The 25,322-nt window shown below is 43.7% G+C and overlaps 1 protein-coding gene across 3 annotated transcripts in view; it reads left to right on the plus strand.

Annotated features, from left to right (window-relative positions):
* Nucleotides 1-25,322, plus strand: part of ALPK3 (alpha kinase 3) — a 60,242-nt gene that overhangs the window by 10,352 nt on the left and 24,568 nt on the right. For all 3 annotated transcript variants that reach the window (XR_010659193.1, XM_065906886.1, XM_065906887.1), the window contains 2 exons: nt 10,274-10,391; nt 10,884-12,123. Coding sequence is in view for 2 of the 3 variants with exons in the window: in XM_065906886.1 (XP_065762958.1) it covers nt 10,274-10,391; nt 10,884-12,123 (1,358 nt within the window). In the remaining variant the exon portion in view is untranslated. The remainder of the gene's footprint in view (nt 1-10,273; nt 10,392-10,883; nt 12,124-25,322) is intronic.

Genomic DNA, 25,322 nt, shown 5'->3' on the forward strand with positions numbered 1-25,322 from the left:
TGCTACCCAGTCTTCCTGTTGTAGTAGAGAGGAAATTAGCTCTTTTTACAGTTATTTTCTCTGCTTCATCTCACTTACCTTCTAATAATAGTTATATCATAATTTTTGTTTAATAAATATTTACTGTTGACTTTATTATGTCTCTGCAATATTAGTCATAACTGAACATTGTAGTATACTATGATTATATTTCTTTCTTTCTTCTATTTTTCATAAGGTTAGTTCTTTCTTTAATTTTTCTTTTAATTAGCTATTTGGTGTCTATGACTAATTTTTCTTATACTTTCTAATAGCCTTTTAGAACAACTCTCCACAAGATTGATACCATCAGTCCTCTGTCAGCTTCTTTCCTTAAAGACATCCCTATTCTATTTGAACTGGTCGCCTTTTAGGCCTAATACACAGCTGTTATACTGGGTCTTCCCTTTGCCCTTCTCCTGAGCTTGATTCAGTTTCCTGGGTCTCATGTCTTCCTTTTTCTTGGTTTACTCTCTGGCTTTATTGAGCTACATCTAGTGGCTTCTTCAGGTCCCAAAGATGGTACAACAGCAGGAGGCATTATGATGACAAGCTCTCAGCCTCTCTCTCCTTTGGGTCATCCAGTTCCAGTGTGACTTGGTTGCTCTGTGTGTCTGGTACACAGTTCATCTTAGGATCTCCCTTCATCATCATCCTGCAGGTTCCCTTTACCTCACCTTTAATGGACTTCCTGTTTATCTGTATTCTACATTTGTCTTTTTCTTAACTTACATTCTTATTTTGGTAACTTCCTAGGAGGAGTATATAGTAAATAAATGTTAGACAATTTATGTCTGAAAATGTCTTTATTTATTTATTTGCTTTACTCTTGATGGAAAGTTTGGCTAGGTATAGAATTCTAAGTTGAAAATAATTTTCCTAAAAAAAAATAAATAAAAAAAAATTTTCCTTCAGAATTTTGGAAACTTTGCTGCAGGTTGCCCTCTTGCTTCCAGTGTTACTGTTTAGAGCAGGAGGGCATTTTGATTCCTGATTCTGTATAGGAGGCCAGTTTTCCTCTCTGGAATCTTTTAAGAGTGTTTTGATATTTCATAATGGTGTATCTTGATACGAGTGTCTTCATCCAGGGGCATGCTTGGACACTTTCAGTATGGAAACTGACAGCCTTTAGTTCAAGAAATTTGAGATTATTTTGGTCTTGATTTCTTCCTTCTGCTTTCTCTGTCCTTTCTTTCTGGAATACCTGTGCATATCTCCTCCGCAGACTCATTTTCTTACCTCTTCTTCCCTTTCACCTGTTTGTCTTTTTGTTCTTCCTGAGAGATTTCCTCAGTATTATCTTTCAACTGTTTTGTTGGGTTTTTAATTTCTAAGAGTTTTTTAAAAATTGTTTTCTAAAGCATTCTGTTCTTCTCATGAGTGTAATATTTTCTCTAAACTCTCTGAGGCTAGTAATGGTAGTTTTCTAAAAGTTTCCTATGTAGTTTGTGTTTCTTCCAGTTTGCCTTTTTTCTATTTAATTCTTTTGGTTCTTCATCTCCTGTTTATAGGGCTTCCTCAGATATCTAGGAATCTTTGGTTGTGAGATAATGATTATGAGTAGGAGACTAAAAAGCTGATTGGAAGTTCTGAGCGAATAGGAGGAGCCTGAAACCTTGGGTCCTGGCCCACCACTAGAATTGGGAACTGACAAAATGAGTTTCTTTAGTTACTTTCTCTTGGACTAGCTAGAATCCATAGTGAGTACTTTTCTTGTGTCTTGCTGAGTTTTCTGGAAGTTCTGCAGATTAGAGGGTTGGGTGGGCTTCCAGGATAGAGTATGTATTTCATAGATATGTCTTTCCATAGAAAATTCATGCCCTCAACAGTGCTGGCTTACTCTCAGGACAAAGTTTTACTTTTCCAGATACTAAACCTCATCTTTGGACATGTTAGAGAAGGAGTGATATGGAGTGTTGAAGAGATCCAGAGACCTAAATGTTTTCCACACCCTTTTTAACTTCTCCTTCTTTCCCTTTATACCCAGTCCCAGAGGTATCTGGTGACCAGTTCCTGTGCCCTTCGGGGATTTTCTGGTGTTCAAAGGATAGTTCTCAGTTTCTTGTCTTAGGGTTAAGCTGCCTTGAGTCTGTTAAGTCAGTTTCTACTTGTCCATCTGCTTTCCAGCTTTCAAAATATTGTTTTTCCTGTTGCTTTCATTTCTATTATCCCATTTATTTTGGTGGAAATATATATGTACACACACACACACACACACACACACACGCTTTCCTGGTGGTTCAGATGGAAATATATATGTACACACACACACACACACACACACACACACACGCTTTCCTGGTGGTTCAGATGGTAAAGAGTCTGCCTTCAATGCAGGAAACATGGGTTCAAGTCCCTAGGTTGGGAAGATCCCCTGGAGAAGGGAATGACAACCCACCCTGGCCTGGAGAATTCCATGGACAGGGGAACCTGTCAGGGCCACAATCCATGGGGTTGCAAAGAGTCAGACATGACTGAGCAACTAACACACATACACACGTATATTTTTAATAAAAAACTCATTAATGTAGTTTAGTGGGTTTGGGTGAGAGAGTGAAAGTAGATGGTATGCTCATGCTGCTTTTTACCTAGAAGCCTGGAAAATTCCTTTTCATCTTTCAAGGCCCAGGTCAACCAACTTATCCTCTAGGAGGTCATCTCCAGCATTTCCACAGAGAGCTCTTGCTGTGCCTTTCACAGTGCAGCTTCTTGGTTCCTACTTCTTTCTCCCCATAAGACCATGAGACAGAGCAGGAGAAGGAAATGGCAACCCAGTCCAGTATTCTTGCCTGGAAAAGTCCATGGACAGAGGAGCCTGGTGGGTTGCAGTCCATGGGGTTACATGACTGAGCATGTGTGCACGAGGGTGGAGGGAGGTGGGTTGGTAGCAATAAACTGGTAGAACTAAAAAAAAAAAAAAAAAAAAAGACTATGAAACAGAGCATACCCCTGACACCTCATGCAGCAGGCACGAAGAAGGTGCTCAGTACATGTTTGCAAGTATGACCGTGGTGACCCTGACTCTGCTGACAACACCTTCCATTTTGCCTGTTCACTGCAGCTACAGCCTCAGTGCCTTGACAATAGCAGCTGCTGCAGGAGCCTCCCTCCTCTCCTTCTTCCATTCTGTCCTTTGTAGCCATGAACTCTGAGAGCAACGTGCTGAAGCTGATCCGAGTCTGACTTACAGTCTTAGGGTATTTTACTGAATACCCCCAGTGTCATCATGGAAGTAAGCTTTTCCATGCCTCAAGCCCAACTCAGCGGAACAAGCTTTTCTCCCCCTCAGTTTCCATAATCCTCTTATCTCATGATGACCCACCAGGGCAGTGGGCTTCTGCTCAGGAACACCTGCCATGATGGGATCTACAGCTCTACCAAGTAAGGCTGTGAGGGTTCTGTAAGACAGGCACTCACTGTCTCTACCATCCATATCTTAATCCACTGTTGTACCTAGTTCCTCCTCCCCACTCCTCACCCCCACCTGTGTCAGAGATCTTAGGTTACCTGAGTTTCATGTAGCAGATTAGTAACGAAGTCTCTGTGATTACCATAGTGCATTGTAAATAAGCCTTTCCCAATTAACAGGGAGAAAAGGCAGACTGTAAGAGAAGGGCTGGGGAAAGGGAAAGGGTTATACGGAAAGATCAGAGAACAGAGGAAACAGAGCTATAAAGTGGGTCTCCCCTCCACTCCCCTCCACCCTGCCCCGCGCCTGTCTGGAGTGGAGGATGGGAGGTGGCTTTTGCATGAGACTGGCGTGGCGATCCTGGCTTATTCCATGGAGATAGAGTGACCACATTTGACTCTCTTCCTCCCACCCTGCTGGTAGCATTCCCTAGATAAATTTGTGATGAGTCAGGCTAAGCAGGGCCCTGCCAGGAGGAGGTGATGCTTTCGTGGTGGGTGAGACCCTGGTTCAGGTGAGGAAGAATAGTCTGTGGCAGAGCCCCTGCTGGCTGACTCTGCGGAAAGTCCTTCTGGACTTTAAGAAGTGGCGAACGACCCTGGGGTTCTTCCCTCTCACAGTGGGCATATGGGAGACAGTGGGCCTTGGCGGAGCCTTCTGGTTCCTGTCTCCCCCAGGGGCCCCTTGGCCAGGGCTACTGTCCTTCTCGAGGTGCCCACCTCTGTCTGGCTTGGTGATCCCCTTCCCCTACTCTCTTCACCTCTGTTGTCAATTCTGTGTTAGCTTGTGCGTGTGTGGGGCCAGCTGGACAGAGGGAGTTAGCCTTTAGACTTAGAACCAAGTTGCTGAAGATACTCTTTTTAGAGAAATAAGTCTAAGATGATGACTGCCGGGGGCAGAAACTTACATATTATCCCCACAATTCTTAGTGGGAAGAACAGAGGAATAAGGGAAAGGAAGCCAGGGACTTTCTCACATGCCAGCCGTGTGACCCTGAGTAAGTTACTTGATTTCTGAGTCTCATGTTCCTTTTGTATAAGATGGATTCAGAGACCTTCCTTGCCTATTTTGTAGAAGAGGGGGATTTGGATTTTGGTTCTTCCACGTACCAGCTGGACACCTTTGGACAGAAGCCTTAGTTTCCTCTCCTTTAAGCTGAGGATGTATAACAGCACCTTTCTCATAGGACTCTTGAGAGGAGAAGATGAGGTAATACAGGAAAAATGTCCAGCTCAGTATCTGGCTTATAGTAAGTCTTCAATAAATGTTCACAATTGTCTTCACAGGGTTATTATGAGGACCAAATAAAATTCTATCTTTGAAAGCTCTTTGAAAACTCTAAATATATACATTCATCAGTATTATTCTCCTGAATCTGAGCTTTTCCAAACTGGGAGTGGTTAGGATTAAGCTGTAAGTCTCCGAGCTAGATTTCTTCTAGACTGAGGCATGCTGCTGTGGAGCAGAGGTGTCAGGGTAGGAAGGGGAAGAGGGAAGGCCACAGGTGTCAGTACCACCGTGGGGTCTCCTGGCCAGGGCTGTGTGTGTGTGTGTGTGTGTGTGTGTGTGTATGCCAGCCTGTGGGCATGCACATGGGCACATGTGTGTGTGCAACTGGGAGTAATGGACCTCCCTTGCTTTTGTGTGTTTCAAAATACAGTTCATATTACCCAGGGGACAAAGAAATGTTTTCTGCTCAACTAAAGTTGTTTCCATAACCCATTGCTGCCAGGGAGCCCAAACTTTCAGGTTGGCCCCCACCTAGTGAAGAGACACCAAAAGGTGGCATGGGGGCTAGAGCCCCCCAGTCTTGTGGCTGTGGGGTCCACTCAACATCCCCTTCTTGCCCCGTCCCTGCCCTCTCACTGCAGCCTGACTGGACTCAGATGCCCTGGAGGCTGAGGCCCAACTGGGCAGATCCTGGGGCAAGGAGGCTCTGAGCTGGGCCCTTGTAGGGATGAGCTCACTGCTCTAGATGGTGAGGACACGCACGGTGATGTAACCAGGGACTTTAGCTCACAGTGGAAACATGGGGCTCGCTTTACAGTCAGGGCTGCCTGGAGTCTGTTCCTGGCTGGCACGGCCGCAGCCTCTCCTCCTCTGCTCCCTGCTCTTGTCACGGTTCCCCAGCGTGCCCTCTGCTTTCCACGCCACACTCTGGTGTCATGGTTCCTTTGTCAGCATGCCCTCCCCTCCCACCTCTTGTTTGTTCGCTCACTCGTCCCCTTACTCATCCAGCAGATTTTTATTAAGTAGCTACTATGTGTCAGGCACTGTTTTAGGTGGTAGAGATACAGAAGTGAAGGAGAGATGATGACGCACATGGGGCATAAGTAGAGGAGGGGAGACAGAGAAGGGAACAGTTGGTTCCAGTATCGGGATTTGTGCTGTGGAAGGGAAGACACTGAACCCACATTTTCTGAAATTCCATGCCCCTCACAGCCATTTCAAATGCCCCTCATGCCATAAAGTCTTCCCTGAATCCTCAGCCAGAGGTGCCTGTTCCCCTGTCTGTACCCTGAGCCCTTAGCGCATTGCTTCATTCATTCACCTATAAATACTTAATGAGTGTTGACTCCATACCAGGCACTATTCTAGGAACTGGGGACATAGCAGTGAATAACACAGACAAGTCATGGAGCTGTTCTTTCCCCAGGGAGTTGGAGTAGATGGATGGAAACTCACTGGGGTATAATGTTCAGGCAACAATGCATTGTTGTTCAGTTGCTCAGTCATGTCTGACTCTCTGTGACCCCATGGACTGCAGCACGCCAGGCTTCCCTGTTCTTCACTATCTCCCAGAGTTTGCTCAGACTCTTAAGAGTCTTCTCCAGCACCACAGTTCAAAAGCATCAGTTCTTTGGCGCTCAGCCTTCTTTATAGTTCAACTCTCACACCATACATGACTACTGGAAAAACCATAGCATTGATTATATGGACCTTTGTCGGCAAAGTGATGTCTCTGCTTTTTAATATGCTGTTTATGTTTGTCATAGCTTTTCTTCCGAGGAGCAAGCATCTTTCAATTTTGTGGCTGCAGTCACCATCTGCAGTGATTTTGGAGTCCAGGGAAATAAAATCTGTCCCTGTTTCCACCTTTCCTCCATCTATTTGCCACGAAGTGATGGGACCAGATGCCATGATCTTAGTTTTTTGAATGTTGAGTTTTAAGCCAACTTTTTCACTCTCCTCTTTCTCCCTCAACAAGAGGCTCTTTAGTTCCTCTTTGCTTTCTGTCATTAGAGTGATATCATCTGCATATCTAAGGTTGTTCATATTTCTCCCTGCAGTCTTGATTCCAGCTTGTGATTCATTCAGCCCAGCATTTCACATGACATACTCTGCATGTAAGTTAAATAAGCAGGGTGGCAATATACAGCCTTGACGTCCTTCTTTTCCAACTTTGAACCAGTCCATTGTTCCATGTCCGGTTCTAACTGTTGCTCCATGTCCTGCATACAGATTTCTCAGGAGACAAATAAGGTGGTCTGGTGTTCCCATCTCCTTAAGAATTTTCCACTGTTGTGATCTACACAACAGGCTTTAGTGTAGTCAGTGAAGCAGACATAGGGTTTTTTTTAATTCTGTTGCTTCTTCTGTGATTCAGTGGATGTTGGCAATTTGATCTCTGGTTCCTCTGCCTTTTCTAAATCCACTTTGAACATCTGGAAGTTCTCGGTTCATGTGCTGTTGAAGCCTAGTTTGAAGTATTTTGAGCATTACCTTGCTAGCATGTGAAATGAGTGCAATTGTGTGGTAGTTTGAACATCCTTTGGCATTGCCTTTCTTTGGGATTGGAATGAAAACTGACCTTTTCCAGTCCTGTGGCCACTATTCTATGAAGAATATGAAGAAAAAGAAACAGTAAGAGAGATAAGAATCACCAGGCAGTGAGAGTCGTTATTGTATAGAGGTGGTAGGGAAGGTCTCTCCATGGAGGTAATGTGCGGACATAGGCCGGAGGAATCAAGATGTGATGCTCATGTGATGCTTGAGGCCAGCCAGCGGGGGCGTATGACTGAAGAACTGCAAGCAAGGTAGAGAGTGGGAGGAGGCGAGGTCAGTGGGCTGATATGGCCTAGATCATGAGGGCTTTCATGAGATGGGAGCTAGTGGAGTGTTTTGAGCAGAGAAGTGCTATCACCTGACCTTATTTACTTCCTCTTAAAAGGCTCACTCTGGCTGCTGTGCTGAGAATGGGCTGAAGAAAGGCCAGGGTGGAACTAGTGAGATAAGCAAGGAGGTTGTTGAGAAATTGGGGTGTAAGATGATGCTGATGGAGCAGGTTGGTGGCAGGAAGTGATCAGATTCTGAATGTATTCTGGAGGGAGGGCCTGTGGAATCATCTGATGGAGTGGATGTGAGGAAAATAAAAGAATAAAGTGTTACCTCCAGGTTTTTGACTTGTGCCAAATTAGAAGAATAAAGTTGCCATTTACTGAGGTAAGTGGGACTCAGCTTGGTGAGGGGAATAAGGAACTTGGCTTGGGACTAGGTAAGTCTGATACCCATGAGACCTCCAAGTGGAGATGTCAGGTTTGCAGTCAAAAATAAGAACCAGGAGTTCAGGGGAGGTCTGGGCTAGAGATACAAATTTGGGAGTTAGGAAGATATAGTTATTTAAAGGCTGCAGGACAGGATTAGATCCCCTAGGTTATATATAGAGAGAATGGAAAATGGTCTGAGGTCTGAGCCCTGGCCCATCTAACACTTACAGGCCTAGGTGGTGGGGAGAGGGCAGATGAAAGAGATATTAGAAAAAGTGGCCAGTAGAGTGGCACAGGCACTCAGAAGGAGGGGCATCCAGGAGCAAGCAAAGAAAAGTTTCAAGAAGGGAAGGTCAATGCTAAGAGATTTGGTGATATGTTAGTCACGGGTGACCTTGACAGGAGCAATTCCAGTGCAGTGGTAGGTACAAAAGCCTGATCGGAGGAGATAGGGTAAAAAGAGTGAGTACAGAAAGCTGTTTCAAACAATTTCTCTGTAAAGAAGAAAAGAAAGAAATGGGGGCAGGAGCCAGGGGAGGGTGTGAGGTCAAAGAAAAGAAGGAAGACAGTCCAGAGACTTGTATGCTGATGGGAATGATCTAAGAGAGGAAAAGCCTGAAAATGCAGGAAAGGAGGAACAGCTGCTGGAGAGATGTCCTCGATGAGGCAGGAAGAGATGGGATCCAGTGAGGGTGTCTTAGATAGACACTTGGGCAGTTTATCGAGACAGGTGGGAAGGCAGAGCACATGGGTGCCCAGTTGTAGGTGCATCCCTGCCTTGTGTGGAGACCTGTCTTTTCTTTCTTTTTTTTTTTTTTAATATTTATTTTTATTTATTTAACTTATTTATCTTCACAGGGTCTTAGTTGCGGCACATGAAATCTTTTAGCTGTGGCATGTGGGATCTTGTTCCCTGACCAGGGATCGAACCTGGGCCCCCTGCATTGAGAGCTCATAGTCTTAACCACTGGACCAGCAGGGAAGTCCCAAGACCTGTCTTTTCTATTGTACAGTAGGTTCCCTGAGAGCAGAGAGCTGCTAAGCTTCTGTATCTTCGTAACCCTTGCTGGGCAGTCAGCACACACCTAATACATACATATATTTAAGGAACAAAGACCCTGATGCTGGAAAAGATTGAGGGCAGGAGGAGAAGGGGGTGACAGAGGATGAGACGGTTGGATGCCATTACTGACTCAATGGACATGAGTTTGAGCAAGCTCTGGGAGATAATGAAGGACAGGAAAGCCTGGTGTGCTGCAATCCATGGGGTTGCAAAGAGTTGGACATAACTTAGTGACTGAACAGCAACAATGTTAGGAGTCTCTAATTTCTAATAACCATTACAAATTAATTGAAGTCAGCTTAAGAAATGAAACAGAACTCCTTGGTAAAGCTTAGATGAACTTCTTATGGAATTCACAAGTAGGAGTATAGCTGTGGCCAGGCAAGGAATGGAACCAATATTTGGAAGGATATCAGGACCACCCTCTCTGTCTCCTTTTTTTCATTCTATCCTGAACATCAACTTCATTTCCATCTTACTGTAGCTTTGTTTGCTTCTCAGTCCATGTGGCAGAATATGGTTGCACCCCTTCCAAGTTATTTCCAGACCCAAGGATAGACTGTCTGTATGTTCTAATTCCCAAATACTAGGTCAAAGAATTGAATTAGATTACGTGGTTATGTGTCCATTACTGGACCAATCAGCTAGGTGGTCAGGGAGGCAGGGAAATGTGGCCCTCATAGCTAGGAGCTTTCTCTGTGAGTAGGGCTGAAAGTTGAGAGAGGACGGGCTGGAAAGACACCTCAATCAGTTTCACAGCAGTGAGTAGGTGAGAAGGTAGGTGTGGATGGGTGGATAGATGGATGACAAATGGGTGGGTGGATGGATGGATGGATGTCTTAGCTGTATCATCAAATAATGCTAATAGCTCAGGAACCTGGAATGAAAGAAGGGTGCTCGGCATTGGTGCTGATGTTGGGTGTTGAGGAGAGACCTCTGAGAGTAGAGCTGTTATTACAGATGAGGATGTACAGCAGGCCGCTGAAGAGAGGAAGCTTATTACTACCAGCTAAAGCTTTCTGGAAACTCCTTGCTTCCCTTCTAATCAGCAGCCAGGAAATTTCTCCTCTATATTTGCCTTCCAGTTGCCAAAGGGGAACAGTTTTTGGTCTTTATAGGGCCTAGCTTCTAAATATAAGCTGAGCCATAGGGTAGCCCTCTTCCTCCTGCCAGCCTGGGGCAAGTAGACCAGTCTAGTCTCTTCAGGTGGTCTGGGAAAGCCATGGGATCCTCTTCTCTCTGCGCACTATTTTGGAACTGGTTTCCCTGCAACCCAATCTGCTGCTTCCTTCTTAGGGTACCCAGAGCCAGAGGTGACCTGGTACAAGGATGACACAGAGCTGGACCGCTACTGTGGCTTGCCCAAGTATGAGATCATGCATCAGGGCAACCGTCACACCCTGCAGCTCTACAGGTGAGGGGCCCGGGGCCCGTTCTGCTCTGTTTGCCCTCCTGCAGGTCCTGTGACCCAAGTCCGGGGTGGGGGCAGGGTTCTGCTGCAGAGTTGAACCACCTGGTGAAGCGTGTCTGGCTGCCAGTGTCTGGGATCTCCTAAGGCCAGGATGGGAGTATTTCTGACAGCCAGAGAGCTGAGCACAGCCAGAGGAGGTCCTGACCCATAGAAACATTTTCCATGAGGTCAGCTGCCAAAAAAAGCTCCCAAGTCACCCTTACCCTACACGGGCTGTGTGGGTCACCTGCTCATGAAGGAAGCCTCCTGGGCCCCAGGTCTAATCCCTCCTAGGACAGCGTGGCCTCGGTCAGCTCCCACCCTCTTGCCAGCCTCAGTGTCCTCAGCCGTGGTGAGGAGTGGGGGGAGGGGCACTTGAGGCAGGGCTGGCAGGGGCAGGACTCTGGGTGAGGGAATGGGGGGCTTTCACCTCCCACATCATGCTCCTGCCTCTAGGTGTCGAGAGGAAGATGCCGCCATCTACCAGGCCTCTGCCCGGAATGCCAAGGGCATTGTGTCCTGCTCAGGGGTCTTGGAGGTGGGCACCATGACTGAATACAAGATCCACCAGCGCTGGTTTGCAAAGCTAAAGCGCAAGGCTGCTGCAAAGATGCGGGAAATCGAGCAGAGCTGGAAGCATGGGAAGGAGGCTGTGGGTGAGGCTGATGCCCTGCGCAAACTCAGCCCTGACCGCTTCCAGCGAAAGCGGCGGCTGAGTGGGCCCGAGGTGCCTGTCCCTTCGGCCCCTGCCCGGGAAGTTGAGGACGGACCCCTGGTGGCTTGGCAGGAGGGAGAGACTGAGCCTGGTCAGCACCCAGGTTTGGGCCTGATCAACAGTTTTGCTTCTGGAGAGGTGACTACCAATGGGGAGGCTGCCCCTGAGAATGGGGAGAATGGTGAGCATGGCCTGTTGACCTACATCTGTGAGGCCATGGAGCTGGGGCCTCAGAGAGCTCCCAAAAAGGAGTCTGGGGCCAAGAAAAAGAAGAAAGACGTGGAACCTAAGCAAGGAGTGCGGAAGCCAGAGGTGGAGAAGGCAGCTCAAAGCCATCGTGCCTCGGAAAACCGTTTCCCCAGTTCAGACAAGCCTGACTCCCGTGGGACACAGGGGCCCCTGAACATGGAGCAGGTTCAGACCCAGCCCAGAGGCAGGGCTGCCCGGGGGCCTGGATCCCCTGGAGCAGATGGCACCAGGAAGCCAGCCTCTGGTGCAGGCACTCCAGTCCAGGCCCAGAAGACCCAGGTCCCAGCCCCTGTCCCAGGCCCAGAGCCAGAAGTGTATTTCTCCCTGAAGGACATGTACCTGGAGAGCACCCGAGCAGATCAGCCCCAGGTGGAGGCAGAGGCCCAGACCTCTCAGGGCAGGACACCTGGAGAGAGGCCCTCATGTCGGGAATCCAGCAAAGCTGGAGGTGAGAGGGGGCCTGCTGCCCCCAGCCAGCCTGTGCCCACAGCCCCCCAGCCAACCGGGCCCTTCAACAGGAAGAGGTTTGCCCCTCCGAAGCTCAAAGGAGAGCCCACCGCCAGCAGCAAGCCTGAATCCTCCCCGAGTCAAGATCTGGAACCCGTGGCTCAGAGCTCGGGGAAGACTCCATCCCAGGCCTCTGCCCAAGTGCCCACACCCCCTGCACGTCGGAGACACAGCACCCGGGACAGCCCCCTGCAGGGCCGAGCAGGCCCTAGCACTCCAGGCAAGGTACGTGTGGGTGTTGGGACCTGGAGGCCGCTTGGGGCGCTGACCTCATGGAAACTGTTGCTGTAACAGCTTGGCAGCCAGTGAGCAGTGGGATATTTATAGAAGGGGGTGGGGTGGGGTGCTATCCAGAAGCAGGGACCACAGGCCTGGCCCCCACCCCAGGCAGTCCCCAGCTGCCAGGCATGTGGGCAGCACAACCCGACTGTGACCATCTCCTCCGATAGATAGCAGGGACATTCACTGCCAGGCGATGATGTCCCAGAGCGAGGTGGAGGAGGAGGATGTTCTTTGGGGAGGAAAAGAAGGGGGAGACCGAGGAGCAGTCTGTGGTAGACAGTGGGTCTTCACCTGGATGCTTATTAGAAGACTTAAAACATATCCAACGTCCAGAAAATTCTGACTTAATCTGGGTTTTTATCTGAGATTTTGGAGTCAGGGATACCTGTGTGCAAATCTGACTATCCTCAACGTTGTGTGATCTTCAACAAGTCATAAAACTGTAATAAAAATAACACCTACTTCATGGGGCTGTTGTGAGAATCAGTGCTTGGCACAGGGCTTGGTGCATATTAAGAACAAGACAAATGGCAATAGGTTTAAGACGTTCCTGTGGTGGGAGGTAGAGGCAAGCTGTTTTACCTGAGAACAGGTGTGCTGGTGTTTTCCTGGGGATCTGGTAGCCAATTGAGGAAAGAGGTCTTGTATGGAGATAGGGAAGGGACATGCACTCTTCAAAGAAAGAGGCTGGTGGGTGACAGCATAGGAGTTTGATAAGGGAGGGGAGGGTGAAGAGGAAGGGGAGGAGCAAGATTGAGGGGATTAACAGAAAGGAAACTGTTTGTCCTGTTTGGTCAGTGTTTCATGTTTCAGAGAGCAGAGGGCAGGCACTATTTCCCAGGAGTTTGTATAGAGAAAGGAGTGTTTTATAGAGGGGCAGAAAGAAGACAGTATTTCTTATGAGTGACAGAAAGCAAAAGTGTTTCAAGACTGGAGGTGAGGGACTTTCTCCCTCACCTAGTGGCTAAGACTTCCACTGCAGGGGTGCAGGTTCAGTCCCCAGTCAGGTCGGTTAGGGAACTAAGATCCCACATGCCACGTGGCCAAAAAAAGAAGAAAGAAAATTTCCTAAGCTGAATAAAAATGAGAACACAACATATCAACTTGAAAAAAAAGATTGGAGGTGGGTTGGGTAAAATAGATGGGATACACTTACACTAAGAAATTGTTGGTTGGTTGTCTGAAATTCAAATGTAACTGGGTGTCCTATATTTCTCTTTGCTAAATCTGGCAACCCTAAGTAGAGACAGCATTTTGGGGGAACTAAGATGAAATTGTTTCTTGGGTCACAGGAATGCAGGAGCATGGGTCTGGGGGAACGGGGAGCAGCTGAAAGCAGCATTTCACAGGGGTCGAGGCAGAAGATGGAAGGGTGAAGGGATAGACATGAGGTACACACTGCTGCAGGACCTGCACGGGTGCAGTGGGGAAGGTAAGGAGAACTGGGAGGAGCTGCCACTCCCATTGAAAGGACTTTCAAAGAGGTAGGAGGGAGTGCCAGTTTCTAGGGTGATGAGGGGAGATGGTTTTATTTCAGTGGGTGCTGAGGTTAGTCGGTGGGGATAGTAGTTCAGAGATCTTTGGAGTGGGGTGAACCTCAAACCAGATTCTGGAATCTGTTCATGACTCTCAGCCCCTCATGCCTGGTCTCATGAGATCTCAGCAGCTGGAGTGGTGAGCTCCTAGTGGCCAGATGGGGCCACTCCATGTGCCTGATAGCCCAGAGGCCGGACTGCAGGGCATACTGTAGGGATGGCCCTCATGGGCCCCTAGGGAGCACATTTGGGAAGAGATCAGGCTGGTGGCCAAGTCTGTGAGTGAGTCTGGCTTCTCCACCCACAGTGGTGGGGAATACCACAGCCAGACGGCTGCATCCTCCTGGCAAGGCCTTCTCCGAGGTGGGATGAATGGGCTCAGGCAGCACAGGGCAGGAGAGGCTGTCTGCAGAGGTTCTGCTATGGCCGCAAAGAGCTTGCGTGGCTTTTATTTTATTTTAATACTTTAAAAAATTGTGGAATGTATCATCATACATGTGAAAAATGCATATAATGGCCATATGTATTCTGAAGATGTTGCTTTTTAGTAGCTGAATTTGATTAGTTTCTCATATTCTCATTCTACCAAATCATTTTAGTTTTTGATAATGAAAGGAAAACATGGCCATAGTAAAAAATGTGGGGGAAATTCTAAAAACTAAAAGGAAAAAGTAAAAACTCACCTATAAGTCGGCCATCCAGATATCTTGCTGTATCTACCAATCTTTTTGCATATGTATTTTATTATTTTTAAAATTTAATTTACATTATTTTGGTTAGTTTTATATTCTGCTTCTTTTACTTCTCATTATTTTATGAGCATTTTCTAATGGTTCCTTAAAGTTATCTGAAAAAGTTCACTTTTTGTGGTTATATAAGACACCACAATATACATATTTTAACCATTTCTTCAATAGTGTTTATGATTTTCTTCCTTATTCCAAGGTTAATTAAGCATATATCTATATTTTTATAATTTTTATTGTTTGAATTCCTTTATTTGACTTTTAAATCAGTCTGGAATTGATTTAGGTATAATATCAGTTTCTAGCTCAATAATAAGTAATTTCCCCTCATATCTACCTTGAATAGTCAACCTTTGCCTATTAGTTTGTGATTCTTTCTTTATAAACTACCTTTATACCCACTAAAGTCTATTTTAGTTCCCATATATACATCTATCATAATCCATTAATGTATTTGTTGATTCTTTTTTTTTTTTTTGTATTTGTTGATTCTTACAACAGAATGATCTCATTTAATTGTTGTAGCTTTAATTTCTGACAGAGCAACCCTCTTATACTTCTTTTAAACATTTTTGAAGTTATTCTCTCTTATTTATTCCTCTAGGAAAACTTTAGAATCATTGTTTGAATTTTTCCAAACTCCCAGATATCATTGTTTTTTTTTACCTTGTATCTTTATATTCACCATTAAAAAAAAACCCACACATTTTTAAAAAAATGATGACTTATTTTTAACAAGATCAAAAATATATTAAATTTTTTTATGGAAAACTAGTCAGATTTGAATTTTGAATGGTCTTTTAGTAAAATTTGCTAGGCATCTATTTTTAAAGAGCTTGATTGAGGTATGATTTTATACCAATTAACAGTCATCTATTTAAAGTGTACAGATCAGTGCACACAATTCAGAGCTGTGCAGTCACTCACATAATCCAGTTTTATCACCCTAAAAAGATTCTTGCTTCTTTTTGCAATTAATCCTTGTTCCCACCCTGAGGTCCAGGCAACCACTAATCTGCTTTCTGCCTCTCTACCATTGGTATTCTGATTGAGATTGCATTAAATATAAAAATTAATTTGGAAAAATCAATATCTTAATATTTAGCTTTCTTATCTGGGAGCATGATATTTCTTTCTGTCATTCAAACCTTCTTTTTTACTTTTTTTTTCTTTTTTAATTAAAAAAATTTTTTTTGGTGACCCCTCACAGTTTGTGGGATATTAGTTCCCCTTTTGAAAGTGCCCTAACCTGAGATCTTTTCTGAGACTGGCTCAGAACTCTGGAGCTGAGGTATAGGAGTGTGGGGGTATAGTCAATACCATCCTCTGAGGGGATGGTATTGACATGAGGAGGCTCTGCTGAATGCCTCTAGACCTCACAGTACCTTATGCCCCGCATATCCTGAGGATGATCATCTCAGTACATGGGAACTCCGCTCCCACCATCAGGGAGCTTTGGTTTTCAGAGCCTACATGAATATAAGTATTTTCTGAGAACTGTTGGAAGGAGGGATTGGGGAGAGACATGATTGTTGCTTAAGGAATTATCTAATAACTCAAGGGGATTAGGCTTGCTCCAAATCATAAGCTCAAAGAGGTTGTGGTGAGTGTTACTACTGTAGGTTTCCAGGGACGAAGCATGGGGCGGTATGCAGTCACAAGGGAAGGCATCTGGAAAGAGGCCAGACTGGTTGGCAGCATGTATAGGATTCATCACTAGAAATACCATAGTAGAAAAATATCCAATACAATTTTTTAAATATAAAATACTGCCCATAATATCCTCAGATGAAAATAAAGTAATGGATGAAAGAGAGGAAGGAACACATTCTGGGAAGGACACATAGTCTGAAACACAGGGAAGGTGGTAGGCTAGGCAAGGAACGCACACCTGCTTATCCTAATCTTAATGCCTTGGTGCATTTAAAGCCTGTCAACACTTTTTCTCTTCTGTGTCTTGTGTTCTGCTTTAGTTTGTTTAGCATTAACTGTAACATCCTTCAGGCTTGAGCGTGAGACAGAAAGGGGAGAGAACTAACACTTACTGAATTTTAGCTTCCAGTAATGCTGGGTTAGATAATGCCCTCCTACTGAGGGCAACTAGTAAAGTAGAGCAAACTATAAAAATGTCCGCTTGAAGGCACTGGAGAGCTAACACAGTGAAGAATCGCTTTGCAGGATCTGGGAGAAGATGGGAATCCATAATGGTGAGCCCCAGCACTTGGCTTAGCTTTTGTCCTGGGGTTGTTTGTCACTCCAGAAGAGGTGAATGAAACACTCAGCAGTGTTTGCAGACAGCCTCAGGGGACTTGGGAGACCACAATTGGAGTCCACGGTCTCAAGAGTGGTAGCCCTGGTAAACCCTCAGGTCTTTGAGTGGGGAACCCTGAAGGTTTGTACCATAGGATTAAGGGGACCAGAAGCAAATTACCCTCACAGGGATTGAGGCTTAACTCTGAGTTACCTGGGTGACAAAGAAATATCTCAGTCCCTGAAGTTAGGTTAAGGTGATTCGAGATACCTTGCCCCCCAGTGCCTGGATGTGCATGCAGCACCTGGGAGAAACAAACAGAAATCACCTGGAGGATGATAGCATCATCTTAAGCCTCAAACCATTTCTGAAAAATGTTTCAAGTGTAATATTTGGCACCTAAATGATACGCAGGCATACAAAGAGAAAAAAAAAACAAACATGAAAATGGGGACTTGCCTGGCCAGTCCAATGGTTAGGACTTGACGCTTTCACTCTCATGACCCCAGGGGACTAACTAATCCCTGGTCCGGAAACTAAGATCCTGCAAGTTTAGTGGCACAGCTGAAACAAAACAAAATGAGCAAACAAACAAAAAAACAACATAAAAAAGAACCAGCAAAAACAGCCACACAATGTATTCCAACTTTTGGAATGATCAGACATGAACTAGAAACTGTATATCCTATATTCTAAAAGATAAAAGGTTAAGACTGAAAATTTCAGCAGAGAACTAGAAACTATAAAAAGTAGCAAAGACTTTAGAATGATGAAAACTAGAATTCCAGAATTAGAAAATATAATAACTAATGTTAAGTTAGCTATTGTGGTTATGGTAGTTCCAGTTCTGAACACCCTCCACCTTGGTGTTTCCCATTGAATGCAGCTAAAAACATGGGCAAAACACCTGGTGCATCTATTTGATAACTTTGATAAACAAATAGTAGCAGACTGAGGAATAAGACCAGGATTCAATAAGACCAGGAATAAGATCACTGCTAATGATTTGGCAGTGTTGTTGTTCAGTCGCCAAGCCCTGTCCAACTTTTTGCGACTCTATGGACTTGTAGCACACCACACTTCTCTGTCCTTCACTAGCTCTTGGAGTTTGCTCAAATTCATGTCTACTGAGTCAGTGATACTATCTAATCATCTCATTCTCTGCTGCCCTCTTCTCCTTTTGCCTTCACTCTTTCCCAGCATCAGGGTTTGTTTTTTTTTTCTCCCAGTGAGTCAGCTCTTCAGATCAGGTGGCCAAAGTGTTGGAGCTTCAGCTTCTGCATCAATCCTTCCAATGAATATTCAGTGTTGATTTCCTTTAGGATTGACTGGTTTGATCCCCTTTCTGTCCAAGGGACTCTCAAGAGTCTTCTTGCAACACCACAGTTTGAAAGCTGTTCAGCCTTCTTTATGGTTCATCTCTCTCACCCATACATGACTGCTGGAAAAACCATAGCTTTGACTGTGTAGACCTTTGTCGGCAAAGTGATTTCTCTGCTTTTTAATACTCTTTCTAGGTTTATCATAGCTTTTCTCCCAAGGAGCAAGCGTTTTTTAATTTCATGGCTGTAGTCATTGTCCACAGTGATTTTGGAGCTCAAGAAAATTAAATCTGTCAAATCTTCTACTATTCCCTGATCTGGTCTATGCAGTCAGAAACTCAGAAGTAAGCACCAGTATAGAGAGAAGAAAAGCCCTTCAAGACAGGCCTAATAGGAGAGGGAAGAGAATGGAGGAGAATCTTTCTCTCTGTTTAGAAGAGCTGTGGTCCCAAGAGGGTGGGATCAATTTCTGATGTTTTTTTTTCCTCTTCTGGATTTCTTCCTTGGCCCAGGACAGGGGCTCATGTGTGAAAGTATGCAACAGAGAAGGCTAAGTGAAGCCTAACTATCTGGACAGAGGAATGGAAAAGGTAATCCTAAGGACCCAGGAAGTAAAGGGTAGATCATGGGGAGGAAGTTTGGGGAAAGTGACTTCATAAGCTGTTTATAAATTCCTGGGCTTATTTCCAAGCTAGTCATGCGTGGATCTGGTTCTGAACATTGTATCAAGAAGAACTAAGAGGGACTTTCCTCAAGGTTCAATGGTTAAGACTTTGCACTTCCAATGGAGGGAACATGGGTTCAATCCCTGGTCGGGGAACTAAGATCCCACTTGCTTCTGGGAGCAACCAAAAAAACCCGCTAAGAGACCATCATCCAAGTCCCAGACTGGCCACTGGGTGGCACACACACAGATCTGAATAACTACAAAGACTTTGAAAATGGAACTGACATTGAAACTACAATCACAGAAGGTTGAATGGAACTTGGAACCTGACCACAACCAAGTAGATTGTCTGCTGAGACAAAAGTAGTAACATCTGCTATAGGATTCCTTTATAGGATTTATTCAAGAAATCAGAATCTCATAATATTCAAAATATCCAGGATATAATGAATATTACTTGGTATATGAGAAAGTAAGGGAAATCTCAACTTGCATGGGAAAAGGCAGTTAAAGAATGACAATGTCAAGATGGCAGATATGTTGGAATTATCTGACTTTAAAGCAATAACAAAAAGTAAGGGTGCACACTCTGGAAATAAGTTGAAAGATAAAAAGTCTTGGCAAAGAAATACAAGATGTGAAGAACTAAATATTAATTTTAGAACTGAAAAAATAAAATAATTGAAATAAAATGACTTGCTTGTTAGGAACAACAGAAAAATGAGGACAATAGAAAATAGTGTACTTTGAAAATAGTCGAAATTATTCAGTTTGAGTAAGAGAGAGAAAAAGACAGGAACAGAACCTCAGGCATCTGTGGTATAATAGCAAAATGTCTAAAATTCATGTCCTTGGATACCCAGAAAGAGAGAAGAGAGTGTGGTGCAGGAGAAGTATATGAAGAAATAATGGCTGAAAACGTCCCAAATTTGGCCAAAAAATAAAAACAAAACCCCACAAACTTACAGATCAAAAAGGTCAGCAAACCCCAAATAAGAAACACCCACATAATTCCATGCCAAGAAACGGCATAGTCAAATTGCTGAGAACTAAGGACAAAAAACAATGAAATCTTGAATGTAGAAAAAAAAAATGATGCACTGTTTATAGGGGAACAGTAACTCAAATGACTGCAATTTCTCGTCAGAAACAGTGGAGGTTAAAAAGAAAGTGAAATAATATTTTTTAACTGCTGAAAGAAAAGACCTTTCAATCAATAATTCTATATTCAGCAAACATATCTTTAAGCATTGAAGGTGAAATAAAGACATTCCAAGATAAAGGGAAACTAAGGGACTATATCACTAGCAGACCTGTTCTTAAAGAATTGCTAAAGTAAAATTTTCAGACAAAAGGGACATGATAGCAGAAGGAAACTTGTAAATATCTGGGTAAATATAATTATTTTTCTCCTCTTAAATTCTCTAAAATATGTTTGAAGGCAAAAAATATATAACATTGATAGTCTTTAATGTATGTGAATGTAATATTAATATACAAAGAGGGAGAGGGTAAAGGTACCTATGTGGTGGTAAGATTGCTTCATTTCATTTGCCATGGTGAAATGTTGACTTTGAGGAGACTGTGTAAGTGTATATATTGTAAGACTTAGAGCAATAATTAAAATACTATACAAAGAAATATAGTAAATATCACAACATGTAAATTTAAGTGGAATACTAAGAATTGTCAAATAATCTACAAGAAACCTGGACAGGAGAAACAGGAAGAAATAACTGAAGTAACAAATAATAAAATAATCGATATTTAAGTCCAAACATCTAAATAATTATATTAAATGACCTAAATACATGAAGTAAAAGACATAAATTTTGAGATTGGATCAAAAACACATTCCCAACTCTACTTTTTACAAGAAATTGACTTCAGTTCCAGTGATAAAAATAACAAGGCTTCCCTGGTGGCTCAGTGGTAAAGAATCTGTCATGCCAGTGCAGGGGATGGGTTCAGTCCCTGGTCCAGGAAGATCCCACATGCTGTGGAGCAACTAAGTCTGTGCACCACAATTATTGTGCCTCTGCTCTAGAGCGCAGAAGCCACGACTACTGAGCCCATGTGCTGCAATGACTAGAGCCTGTGCTCCGCAACAAGAGAAGCCACCACAATGAGAAGCCTGCACACTGCAACTAGGGAGTAGCCCTAGGGCAGCAACAAAGACCCAGCATAGCCAAAAATAAGTAAATAAAAATTTTAAGTAGAGTAATAGAAAATATATATAATACAAACACTAAGCAATGGAAATTTGGACTGGCTATGGCTCAGACGGTAAAGAATCTGCCTAAAATGTGGGAGACCCCGCTTGGATCCCTGGGTTGGGAAGATCCTCTGGAAGAGGGCAAGGCTATCCACTTCAGTATTCTTGCCTGGAGAATTCCATGAACAGGGGAGCCTGGTGGGGAACAGCCCATGTGATGGCAAAGAGTCAGACACGACTGAGCAGCTAGCTAACACTTTTACTTTCACATATTAATATCAGACAAAGCATGTGTGTGCCTGCTTCCAGGCAAGAATACTAGAGTGGGTTGTCATGCCCTCCTCTAGGGGATCTTCCCAACCTGGGATTTTGCCTCTCCTGCATTGGCAGGCAGCTGCTGCTTTACCACTGCACCACTGGGAAGGCCCCAGACGAAACCAACTTCAGAGCAAAGAAAATTACCAGGAAAAAATAAATAAATAAAATTACCAGGAAAAAATAATGAATTACATAATGATAAAAGAGTCAATTCAAGAAAATGAAAATGAGTTTGCCCCTAACAACAGAGCTTCAAAATACATGATGAAAAGCTGGCAGAACTAAAGGGAGAAACAGACAAATCGACAATTATAGTTGGAGACTATATTTAAACACTCCTCTCAATAATGAATTGAACTAGCAAACAGTAAGAACAGAAAAGAACCAGGGGACTTCCCTGGTGGTACAGTGGTTAAGAATCTGCCTGCCAGTGTAGGGGACACAGGTTCAATCCGTGGTCTGGGAAGATTTCACATGCCATGGAGCAACTAAGCCCATCTACCACAACTACTGAAGCCCATGTGCCTAGAGCCTGTACTTCACAAGAGAAGACACCACAGTGAGAAGCCCATGCACCTCAATGAAAAGTAGCCCCCACTCTCCTAAACTAGAGAAAACCCAGGAGCAACAATGAAGACCCAGCACAGCATAAATAATTTTTTTATTTAAGAGTAGAGTTAAAAAAAAAAAAAAAGTAGAGTTGACTAGCCTTACCAACCAACTGGATCTAATAGCCGGATAGAATACTCTGTGTAACAACAGCAGAATACTTACTAGTTTCAGGTACATATAAGACCTTCACTATAATAGATCATATGATGGGTCATAAACGTTAACAAATATAAAATGATTGAAATCATACAAAGCATGTTCTCTGACAAAAATGAAATAAAAGTCGAAATCAGTGATGGAAAGATAATAGGAAAGTCTCCAAACCCTTTAAAATTAAATACCACGTTTTTATGGGTCAAATAGGAAGGACTTTAAATCAATTGGGAAATATTTTGAACTGAATAAACGTGAAAATACAACATCTCAAAATTTTGCTGCTGCTAAATTAGTGTACTGATAAACACTTATAGCATTAAATATTTATTTTAGAAACACGAAAGGTCTGAGGTCAAAACTCTGAGCTCTCATACTGAGTAACTAGAAAAGAAAGAACAAAATTAACCCAAAGCAATCAGAAGGAAGGAAATAGTAATGAAAAGAGCAAAAAACAATGAAATTGAAAACTAAAACTATGGAAAAATAAACCAGAATCTTATTTGAGAAGATCTATAATATTGATAAACCTCTAATAAGTCTCACAAGGAAAAAAAAAGAGACAAATTACCTGTGTTCAGAATGAAAGAGGAGCTTGATTGTAGTGATCATTTCACAGTATATAGGTATATCAAAACATCAAGTTGTATATATTAAATACATACTGTTTTGTTAATTATACCTCAGTAAAGCTTTTTTAAAAATGAATGAAAGGGGATATCACCAGAGACCCTGCAAGCATTAAAAGGATAATAAAGTTCTATTATGAAAAAAATGCACACATAAGTTCAACAACTTAGATGAAATAGAACAATTCTTAAAAAAAAAAACACCAGAAACTACCAAAACTCATGTAAAAATGAAACAGGATAATTTGAAGAACCCTATGATTGCTAAAGAAATTTAATTTGTAATTTTTAAGTCTTCCCCCTAAAATCTAGGGCCGGATGGTTTCACTGGGTACTTATATCAAAGATTTAAAGATGATGAAGCCTTGATATGAGCCCTGGGTCTGGGTTTCATCAAGAAATAGATTCCAGGTCCTTGACACTGCCCAGCTCCATCTCTGTTAAGCCCTTGGCTTTGAATCCTGCTTCCCAAAACCAGCGCTCCAGGGTCATGCCCTCTCAGAGGGTGACAAGCCATAGTATTTGTCATTCAGTGGTTCATTTCTGTGAACCTCCTATGTGCCATGGCCTATGAACATTGCAAAGGTAAATCAAACTGGTTTCTTAATCTCTGAGAATTTATAGGGAAGACAGAAAGACAAGATAGCAAATTAAAACTGCTAATGTTCTTCATAATGAAAAAGCTCCCAGAGAACCAGCTAGTTTCACCCCAGCTCACACAAATGTTATTTTTAAGAAGTACATGACATTTCTCCTCAGATCTCTACCCAGTTCCAGATGCAGACACATACATACCATAGTGTTTAGAGACATCAGCCTTTATAGTTACTGTGCACCAAGTCTAACCCTGGACCTTAGCTGGGCCCTCTTCAGAAGAGTTCAAAGTTTAGCAGATGAAACATGTGCATGAAACAAATAACTGCCACAGAGAATGAGGGTATAATGATAGAATTAGGTACATTTGCCAAGGGTACATAGGACAGGAAGCCACTTAAATTTTTAGGGATGGAGAAGGGAGCTCAAAGGCTTCCCTGGTAGCTCAGCTGGTAAACAATCTGCCTACAATGCAGGAGACCCTGGTTTGATTCCTGGGTCAGGAAGGTCCCTGGAGAAGGGATAGGCTACCCTCTCCAGTATTCTTGGGCTTCCCTGGTAGCTCAGATGGTAAAGAATCTGCCTGCACTGCGGGAGACCTGGGTTTAATCCCTGGGTTGGAAGATCACCTGGGGGAGGGCATGGCAACCCACTCCAATGTTCTTGCCTGGGGAATTCCCATGGACAGAGGAGCCTGGTGGGCTACAGTCCATGGGGTCGCAAGGAGTCAGACACAACTGAGCGACTAAGCACAGCACGGCACAAGGGAACTCGGAAGTCTTCAGAGAAGAGAAGAAACTTGAGGGAAGTCTTTAGGGAAAAGGAGTCCTACGGGTGAGCAATGAGAAGACTGAGAATGTCCAGCAGAGAAGAAACAAAGTGATTATAAAATAGCACAGTAGTCAGTATGGTGTCAGTGCTATAGGATGGAGGAACCCAAGAGATGAGCCTGGAGAGACAGACCTGGCTCTCCTGCTGAAAGACCTCACTGATCACACAAGGGCCTGTTTACTTATTCATTTTCATTCTTCATTAGCTTTTGTGGAATATGTGTCTTAGGCACATGGTATAAAATTCGTGAAGTATGAGAAGTATTTAGAGTATATTAAACCTTTATCCTGGTCCCATCACTTCATGGGAAATAGATGGGGAAACAGTGGAAGCAGTGTCAGACTTTATTTTTGGGGGTTCCAAAATCACTACAGATGGTGATTGCAGCCATGAAAGTAAAAGACGCTTACTTCTTGGAAGGAAAGTTACGACCAACCTAGACAGCATATTAAAAAGCAGAGACATTACTTTGCCAACAAAGGTCCGTCTAGTCAAGGCTATGGTTTTTCCAGTGGTCATGTATGGATGTGAGAGTTGGACTGTGAAGAAAGCTGAGTGCCGAAAAATTGATGCTTTTGAACTGTGGTGTTGGAGAAGACTCTTGAGAGTCCCTTGGACTGCAAGGAGATCCAACCAGTCTATCCTACAGGAGATCAGTCCTGGGTGTTCATTGGAAGGACTGATGCTGAAGCTGAAACTCCAATACTTTGACCACCTCATGCGAAGAGTTGACTCATTGGAAAAGACCCTGATGCTGGGAGGGATCGGGGGCAGGAGGAGAAGGGGACGGCAGAGGATGAGATGGCTGGATGGCACCACCGACTCAATGGACATGAGTTTGAGTAAACTCTGGGAGCTTGTGATGGACAAGGAGGCCTGGCGTGCTGCAATTCATGGGGTCTCAAAGAGTCAGACACGACTGAGTGACTGAAGTGAACTGAACTGAACTGAAACCTTCACCATTTCTCTACTGCCCCCACCCCATTCCTCTTCCTGAAGTCAGTTGCTGTAACTGGTATGTTGGGCATCCTTCTAGATCTGTTTTCTGTGCATTTACAAGTATATGTGTATTTCCTACACATGGGTGGTGTATGATATTTTCTGTCCCAATACTTTGCTTTTTTATTTGGATATTTATTTTACTTATTTGGGATGCGGATGTACCAGAATTCATTGAGTTAATCCCATATAGAGGTAAATTAGATCATTTCTTGCTGATTTTGTAGTTGTTCAGTCACTAAGTCATGTCTGACTCTTTTCGACCCCATG

Source organism: Muntiacus reevesi, chromosome 15 (genome assembly GCF_963930625.1).
Source record: "Muntiacus reevesi chromosome 15, mMunRee1.1, whole genome shotgun sequence".
Lineage (NCBI taxonomy): Eukaryota > Metazoa > Chordata > Mammalia > Artiodactyla > Cervidae > Muntiacus > Muntiacus reevesi.